Source organism: Molothrus ater, chromosome 1 (assembly GCF_012460135.2).
Source record: "Molothrus ater isolate BHLD 08-10-18 breed brown headed cowbird chromosome 1, BPBGC_Mater_1.1, whole genome shotgun sequence".
Classification (NCBI taxonomy): Eukaryota; Metazoa; Chordata; class Aves; order Passeriformes; family Icteridae; genus Molothrus; species Molothrus ater.
The window spans coordinates 15,482,158-15,491,850 of record NC_050478.2 but is presented as its reverse complement, the minus strand read 5'-3'; the positions used below and the strand labels follow the sequence as shown (position 1 = coordinate 15,491,850).

Below are 9,693 nucleotides of genomic sequence, written 5' to 3'. Positions count from 1 at the left end.
AGAAGGGCAATACTCTGCAAGCCAGAAAAGTGATGGAACTCCTCCAGCTTTGGTTATTTATGGTGTGATGATGAAGGAACAACTTTCCATGTGAGGAATGGCTTTAAAGTTGAACAGTGGAGCTGAAAGAGAGACTTAATGAAAAATCAGAGGGGAACAAAACTACAGCTACAAAAACAATGACATTCGGTTTAACAATTTAAAAACATAATTTGTGTGCAAAACCAGATGTGAACTTGTCCAGCTTCAAGGTAAACAGCAAACTGTATTTATAACAATCCTTCTGCTGGACAGCAAACACACACTACTAAATGTTGCAGTATATAAGGCTCACTTTGGGCCTCCAAATCTTACCAAAATGAACACAAATGCCAAACAAACATTTTAAACAAAGGATACATCTGTATTTAATGCAAAGCTATTTTCAAAAAACCCAACCTTTCATAATCTACCATAATTGCAATAGCCTGAAACATAAGAATGCTTTCAGGCTCATAAAAAAAGGCTTCTAATTTTAAACATTTATGAGGACACTGAGAAGTGGCTCAGAACCATGCTTTAAAACATGTTTTCAGCTTTTAAACTGCTGAAAGCTGAGACCCCTTTACCCATTTGGCCTGGAGAAAGGGAGAGAAGTACAAAAATATGATGAGAAGACTGCACATGAAAATTTCTACTAAAGAAAATGCAACTGACTCCTTCATTCCAGCCCCTTCCTCCCATCACCACTGCACCTCCCCCTCCAGGGAAAGTGCACCTCTTGCCTGATGACCACCCCCAGACACATCATCTACATCACTGGCTCTGGTGCACCACTGTTTTAACAAATACCTTTTGAAAATAATTTTAAAGGGCCACTCTGCCATGGCTGCTGCTGTTCCTGAACAGAAGGAACTCTGTCTCAGTACTGAATTTATGTCAGCTCATTTTAAACTATACCTTGGGATGGGTGATTTAATGTTCATTCTAAAAAATATCACGATCAAAACTTTTAAATGGTTTTTCCCAACTCATAAAATGCATGCTTTATGCTGGGAATGAACCTCCCTTTGACACAGTGTAACTATGGGAAGGAGGGATTGTTCTCACATTTCTGTTTCATGGAAAACACCCTGCTGTTTGATTTTTAAAGTTTAAGTTGCAGGGGCAAAAAATGCTGCTAAATGCAGCACACTCTACTAAGTTAAATACAGCCTCAGTCTGATATGAACCACTGACTTTAAAAATAGCTGTTCCTGACCAAATATACCAGTGAAAATAAATATGAATATATTGTAACATTATAAATAATGTATAATATATTGTAACATTAAAAGATGAATGTGTCAAGAATAAATACTACTTTTAGGGTAATTCAGCATTAAAAAACCCCAATATATGAAAGCAAAGAAACAGCTACAAATCTGAATTTATAGCAACAGATAGTAGGAAGAAAGTTTTGAAAATCCATGGGAAAATACAGTTCTGTGGGTATTTTCTTTTTGTCTTTTGTTATTCTTGATTCCTACTTTACAGTTCAAATTCAGGGCAAAGCACCACACAACAAGAAATCACATTCAAAACTATTAGGTAATCAAAATTGCCTTTACTGTTTAAAAACAAAACACATACACAAAATATTGCAGCAGCTTGTGGAATCCCACTCAGAAAGCTCAACACTTTTAGACCTCTTCTTATGTTTTCATCACCATAATTTTTGCAAAATTGTAAGAGGCAACCCAGGCCATTTTAGGAATTACTCTTTTATCACTGCAATCCCTCCATTACAGCTGAGCACAAGAAGGGATGAGTAGAGTGGTACTGCAGGGACACTACTGCTGTATCTTTCAGCTTGTGCTCCTCTGATGTGCTCTGACTTCTGCTGGAGAATGATGTGGTGATTCCTTAGACTTGCCTCCATTATTGCTCCCAAAATAATTCAGAGGAACATAAGGCTTTAAGCAGTTTAAACATCAATTTCAATTTGGATTCAGTGGTTTCAAGGACCTTTTCAGCAAAACCAAGCTCCAGAACTCCACCCTCTCACAGCCTGACAGGACCTGCCCCTTGGAGATGCGCTGGGCTCCATCTCAATGGGTGGCAACTCACACTCAACCCAAAAAGCTACAGGCATATAAATACATGTGAAGCTTTTACTTCTAAAATACAAATATCTTTGCTGTTACCAGGACAGAACTGAACACCAAAAACACCTGCAAGCAATGAACATGTTTGAAGACACTGAAATCAAGAAAACAAGAATCAGAAGTTCTTAAATTATAGACTACAAAGCTCCTGAGTGTTGGCTGCATGAATGCACATTTAAGTGATTGAGAGAACTGCATGGAAATATTAATTTACCACAAAATCTGGGAGCACTGTCGGAACCTGAATTCCAGTCAAGTTTTTAATTTCATTTAAGACTGAGATTACTTCATATAAATTGATTTATTTCTGAGTGTACAGTATATTTTAACTTGCAAATATATTTCAGTGAGGTTAATAATTAGTATTGAGTATTTGCTGTTATAAAGTTCCTTAAGCATGAATTTTAAGTACAAGGATTCATAATCAGCTTCCGTGTACCCATCTGGAATGATACAGAATAAACACATTTTCTAGTCACCAAAATAAAGGTTAATATGGCTTTGTAAAAAATCCCCTACAAACCCAACTAACAAACCTTTTAAGTGATATATCTGTTGAGTTAGTTTAGCAAGACAGTGAAAGAACAATTTGTTAAGGTAGTTAAGGTTTTTCATAGCATAGAAGAGTCAAGCTTCAATATTCACCATTATCAGAAAGTTCAATAATTCCTTGTTTTGATACCAAAGTAAAAATTGTCCATAAAGTGGAAGGGTCTTCACAATTATGATGACTCTGCCAATGATTACAAAGATCCTCTTTTCTTCCAAATAACTGTTTGCATAAGATGCAGTTATAGCCTGCTTTAGACCAAAATTCTATTTTTTTCCTTTGTGTGCCAAACCCCACATTTTGCATCTCCTTAGAGGCTTCACTACTTCCTAACTGGGTTGGTTCACTTTTAGGTACAATATTGACATTATTTTGCTGCTGGAAGTACATCTGTCTCTTTGGTTTTGGAACATTATACAGCTCCTCCTGACGGGCACTGCACTGTGCTAAATGTCTTCTCTCTTTGTGCTGTTTCCACACATGGGTTGTATGTTTGACCAGTTTCCCCTTTGTTCCTCTGTTTTCTTGCAAAACCCCTTCCTTCACTCTTCCCTGAATCTCTTCTCCATGACAGCACAATAAATGAAATTTCATTTCACCAAAAGACTCTGCAATAAACTGGCATCGACCACATTTGACCTGTAATTTCACTCCTCCTGGGTTATGGAACAGGTCCTCAAAATTGCACTTATTCCCCCTGTTAAAAAAAGCAAATACAAACTATATAAGTATTAGCCAGGCAGAGAAGAGGGATGGCAATTTCTGTCCTTACAAGTTCCAAGAGATGACAGTCATGAAACACTTCTAATTAAAAAAGGGCATTGCTTCTACAGTATCTAATTCATTTGGAAGAGGAAAAAAAAAAGAAATAAGTAAATACTAGCAAGGCTGATTAGTAAAAAACTGAAAACAAATGACACTTCTGAGTTTAAGAATTGCCTCCAAAATTAGCTTTGGTAGAAATAACCTTTCAATAACCCTTTAATAAAAGGCTGATAATTTTTGTTAAAGTTCTGATTCAGGGAGGTCAATCCAAATACTTCTAGTGCTGTGCTAGAAAAGTGAAAATTACTATTACCTGCAATGTACAAGTAAGGGAAACCTACTTGTTAACAGTGAGTGATCTAGGTCAATTTGAGGCAAAACCACCTCCCTTTCCAAGATGGAAACTGAAATTTCAAAGTTTCTTGCCTTTTTTTTTTTCTACAAGTTGGTAACATGGTTAGGAATAGTTTAAATACCTAATAGGCAATTGGACAGCCCCTCCCCTGATTTAGGACAGCTCTGTAGTATAAAGGATACACAGACAGTCCTCGGTTAACACAATGAAAACAAGATCTCCAAACACATCCTCTCACAACATCTACAATTAGGACCTCACAACACTGTATTTATACATATTAGACTGATTGCCAACAAAACAGATAAACTGAATGATTCACTGTGTGACAGCTACTAAGACTGACAGAAAAGGACTGGTGTTTCTTAGTCTCAAACCATAGAAGTTTCTGACTGCTGCTCCAGAGAGTGGAGCTATGAAAAGTAAAATGAGCAGAATGGAACTGCAGCGTTGCAGTGAGCAGTTACATTGAAGCCCCGAGTGTTCTTCAGTAAAAATAAATGCACTGGAGCAAACAAAAAAGGCAACATTTATACTGTATCAAGAGATTTCACCTCAAAATCATAATACAAACATAAAGGTATGTTCTACCCATCTTAATATAATGCATGTTAACTTTTCTACTTGGCTGAGTGATTGCAAAAGCAGCAGTAAACTCAGGTCAGATTAGCTCACAGCATTCCCAGAAAGGAAGTGGGATAATGATATTTAACAGAGAAAGCAAACTACAGGCTAATACTGAAATATTGTTTTTTCCTTACTGCAATTGGTTCCCTTACCTTCTAGGGAAAACCCCAAAGTGGGTAGGACAGAAGACAGAGCACTAGCTACAAGAAACCAACTGACCAAATATGGCAGGATATCGGGTGTTACTAGATTATATGCAAATTTATTTTGGATATTCAGGTGTCAATAATGATTTATAGTCAGTAAATCAGCTAAAATACACTAGTTTGTCTAATGGATTGACTAGATTCAAATGGAATATTTAAATCATTAGGAATCTCACTTGGTGGAAAAAAGCAACAATTTTCATAGTGGTGAGGTTTATTAATTTCCACTGACAACCTGAAATCCAGTTTTCATTAGCATTTAATTAGTGAAAACTCTCACCTCTCTGCAGCTTCTTCTGCCTCTTTTATATTCCTGTCTCTCTTCTTTAAAGTATCTTGCACCTGCTGCTCGCTGGTGTGGGGCTCTGTGCTGATAACAACCCTGTGAACTTCTCTGAGGTGCCCAAAGTACACTTTCGCATGGCCAAACACTTTAGCACAGAATTCACAGCACACCAGCTTTTTGGATTTGCCTTCATTGTGATGAAGCTTCATATGGGTGCTCAGGCTCCCAGAGTGGATATATGCCTTCCTGCAGATCCTGCAGCTGTAGGGCCTCCTGCTCGTGTGCGTGTTCATGTGGTCCTGGAGGTGGTGCTTGAAGCGGAATGTACGGTTACAAACATGGCACCTGTGCAGCCCCTTAGGGACAGCTGAGTGTGTGTTTCTGCTTAGATCACTTGATTTAGCTGCTGGAGCACCACTGTGCTTGGAACTCACACATTTACTGGTGAGTGAACCATTTAAAAGTGAGTCCTGCCCACGAGACGGCGTCTCCACGATTGCTGCAGGAGTCAGCGGCGCGAGCGCCTGCACGACCACCACGGGTTTTGGTCTGATACTGCGGTACCGTTTCACTGCTCCTGCTTTATTATCTTCAGGTGTCTCACTACCAACCTTTGCCCTCTCTCTTCCTTCTCTAAACTTATTAATGATGCATTTCCTTCGCTTGGCCTGAAAAGCCAATAAATCTTCCGGGGCTCTTTTTTTCCTGCCTCTTCTTTTAGAGGTTGCACTGCCCAATTTTTTAAGACTGTCGACATCATCCTCTTTGCTGGAGGGAGAGAAGGTGTTTTCTCCAATGGATTGTTTGGGGACTTGTGTAAATGATACACTTAATTGCTTATCAAAGGCTCTGGTTTTCATCAGAGATGGTATCTTTTCACATTCAGATTTTAGTGAATGACCAGGTATGTCCATAACATTAATATTCTGCTTAGATTTACAGAACACTGAATTTTTCATTCTGGAGTAAGGCAAAATAGGAAGTTTTCCTTTTGGTGCTGCTGGAGTCATCTGAATTGTACTGCCAAAAACCGCTGGTGACAAGACAGCAACAGGATTTGCAGAATTTGTGGGTTTCTCCTTTAGTTTCTCAGATGTCAGGAGTGACTCTCTTGTGGTTTCCTGTGCTGTCTTCACAGAGTGTAGACTTAGTTTCATGGGATTAGTTGTACTTGCTGGCTTGGATAGAGAGTTTTCAAATACAGATGGTCCAGAAGTACTATTGCTAACAATTTTAGTTTTGTTCATTAAAAGAGATCTAGACTCCACACAATTGCTTTTATTCATTAATGTGACAACTCCAATTTCAGCTAAGTCACAGTCTGCTATCAACCCTTGCTCAGCTGAATCTGAACTACAATGAGCTTCAGGACAGTCTTCAGGTAGAGCAGTCACGGGGGAAGTCTGTGATGAGATCAGTGCTTTGGTAAGAATCTTGTTACGTGCACTCAACCCAGAGATTTGCGCTGGTTTTTTGTCACTCAGCAATTTATTTCTTACAGATTGGTACCTGGGGATGGGCAGCTTTAGATTTTCAGAGGGGGCCACAGTCGACTGCTGAACTTGCTGTGTTAGGGCAGGTGCAACACATGGCACAGCCAACAGGGAAAATGTGCCCTTGTGAGCAGCCACCTGCATGACAGCATAGTTCTGAGCTGGCACCACCAGGGGCTTAGAGCCTGAAGCTGAAATTGGTGTCATTGGCTCAGGCAAAGATGACTGAAGGCAAGAAACCACTCCAGATGTTAAAACTTTTGGTACCATTTTTGGAGCAATGGTCCTAAACTGACTTTTCTTCTGAAAACTTTGTATTATATCCGAAGGGGATTTGTGTTTATCTGTAAGAATAACATAACACAGATGTAAAATGATACACTGTATTTTTAAAAAATTACTCTGTCAAAAATAAAACTGCTTATGAAGGACACTATTACACCCAAGCTTATTAAAAATAAGCTTGACCACTAAATGACCACCAAATTAAATCTAGAATTGCTAAAGTTTCATAGACAAAAGTACTGTCTGAAGCAATGTGCTTGAACAGAGATTTGCAAAATAAACTTCTCTTAATCCAATCTTCATTGGATGTTTCATTCTAGGTTAGAAACTACACGACATTTCAGAACAAATACACCCATTAGCCTCTTCAGCCCTGGAAAAACTGTGAGAGCATGCTGGCAATATTCTGCTGGAAAAGCAGGGACGGGATTTAAGCTCCATGACACAGAACTTCTCTGAGCACCAGCTCTGAACATGTACCTCAAAAAGAATCATGCCATCTTTCACACATTCTCTACTATTTAGAATTTGTGGGTTTTATAGGATACAGACCAAAGTTTGCCTGATGAAGTCTTAGAAAAATTCCTGCTACAAAACATGCAAATAATGTATAATAAAATCAAAAGGACTTGAAAAAATATGTGAATATTAACTACTGTTAAATACCCAATCACAAAAATTACTCAGGTGGCACTAATGCACAACAGAACTACTGCAGTTAATTGTTTAAACACTTCCTTGAAAGATGCAATTTATCAAGGTTATATAACAATTTCTTCCTGTTTCTGTTTGTGCTCATAAAAGTCACAAATGTTTTTAGTAAAAAATGTGAGGATAATTAAAACAAACAAAAGGAAAATTACAAATCCGTATGATATAATATGCACTAGGCAGCAAAGACACCTGCTGACCTTTCAGACTCCCCAGAAAAGGAGTTGATACATAGTTAATTTTACCACTACCATTTCATCTATCAGTCTCATTACCCACTCTCAAATTCAATTATTGACACCTCCAGTTCTCCAAACCTGAAACAGGTTTCCTGGAAAAATGGAAATTGCAACCACTGAAAATTCAGCTACAAAGATTCCAGGCAGAAAGGCAATTTGGACATAAGCAAAAACCATTTGAGAGAGGAATCACATTTGAATTGAATACGTGAAACTAAATGCTGCAACCTTGAAATATTGTAGTACGATAATTCCATAGGAAAGTTTCCATTCCTTGCCATTTTAAAGACTTGTATTACAAATGCATTTATAGGTGATTCTGGACTTAAAAACATAACTGTGAATTAGTACCAACACGGCAAACTCCAGTAAATTTATCTTAATCCTGGATGTTCTTCTCAGATGTCACACACTTTGCAACAAACACCACAAGCTACAGACCTATCATGTTTCATGACCAGAACTCCTGGACACATACATATGCATATTCATGGTGTGCACATGTGCAGTAAAGCCACTGCCTTCAGGACATGCTGGATTCACTGAGCAATCACATATAAACTGAACTGTTCATATTTAGTGGATCTGATGCTTTTCAAAACTCTTTGATCAGCAGATTCATAGAGCAATAACTATGCAGGGCATAAGCCTTTGATCCTTTTATTGCCTTCTGTTGCATCAAACCCCAAGTCCATTATGCACTTTATACTCCAGTTAAGTGAAACTACTGGGCACCACTGTAACTTTCTCTCTGCTCAATGGCTGTAGAGACCTTTTGAATTTCTAGACATTCTGTGCAGACTGGGTTACTGTACACCGGGAAGTCCTACATAAATAGAGATCCCTGCACACAGGGCTAAATCCAGGTTTGTGCAACCTAAAAAAAGGAGAGACATGATATGTTTAAAATTATTTCCCTACAGCGTTTTTAGTCTCAATTTTTATTTTTTTTAAATCTAGTCACTAAATATATAGAAATCTTTACATTTTCAGCTACTAAGATTTCTGCTAGTCAGATGATGATTTGTTTCCTACAAGGTATCTTCCTGCTGCTTTTGAGTAAACAATTTAAGTACCTGTGAGAAGAAAAATAAAATTATGTGAAGTATTGTAATCACTAACCAAACTAGCCCTGATCTTTAATGATAGTTACAGGTCAAACCATATAGCTTAAATACAGCAGACAACAGAATAAGAGTACTTTCCTTTTAGGGGACAGAATCAGTTCTTATTTATCCAGATTATGCTTGTGACAATAAAGACTTTCTCCAAATCAGCAGCTATTCAGCTTGCCACAATATTCAACATGAAGCTCTTTCAATTCTCTTTCATTTCTCTTTTTCCTCTCCTTTTTTATTTCAAAATTTCATTCATTGTTTTGCATAAAACTTTTAGGAATGCTGGAGTTTCAGCAGATTACTACCCCTGCTACTTCAAGTTACAAGGCACCCACTCCTCAAGCAATGGTAACAGGAAAAGGTGGAAGGTTTGCTGTGGACATGTCATCTCTACAAATGGCAGCCATAAAAGCAAGGTTAATTTGAAGTTAGGAGGAAATATTTGTAGAAATAATGTATGGCATTAACTTTAAAAAGAACCATATGTTTCTCAAATGCATTGACTTGCCTAATGCAGAATTAAGCAGTAAAATCACTTTTCTATAAAGAAAGTATCACCACTTATTTTCTCAGCATTCCACAGGAGAGTGTTGCTCTAAAAGCCAAGACCTTCACCGATATCAAACACAAGATTCTCTTTGAAACAAGGTCTGTTTAGATCAATACCCTTCTTACACAGGTAACACAATACTAAGAATGGATAAAACTGCTTGAGAAGGGATTTTTATACAAACACTTTTTCCAACTAGTGTAATTTTATCATAAGTTTTCCAGGCAAACTGTGTTTGGTACCAACCTTCAGTACATTTTTTTTTTTCCCCTCCTCTTTCACAAGTTTACATTAGACATTTTAGTGCACAAATATTCATTGCAGTGCTTCTGGTAAGCAAAGGAATACTCAGCTCTGCATTTCCCTCCCCTCCAACACAGCT

The 9,693-nt window shown here is 37.9% G+C and overlaps 1 protein-coding gene across 6 annotated transcripts in view; it reads right to left on the bottom strand.

The window, feature by feature from the left end:
• Window positions 1-1,565: 1,565 nt before the first annotated feature.
• Window positions 1,566-9,693, bottom strand: part of ZNF438 (zinc finger protein 438) — a 51,361-nt gene continuing 43,233 nt past the window's right edge. For all 6 annotated transcript variants that reach the window (XM_036406650.1, XM_036406652.1, XM_036406654.1 and 3 more), the window contains 2 exons: window positions 4,910-6,752; window positions 1,566-3,373 (listed from right to left, as the gene is read on the bottom strand). In XM_036406650.1, the coding sequence (XP_036262543.1) occupies window positions 2,761-3,373; window positions 4,910-6,752 (2,456 nt within the window). In that variant the 3' untranslated portion in view covers window positions 1,566-2,760. The remainder of the gene's footprint in view (window positions 3,374-4,909; window positions 6,753-9,693) is intronic.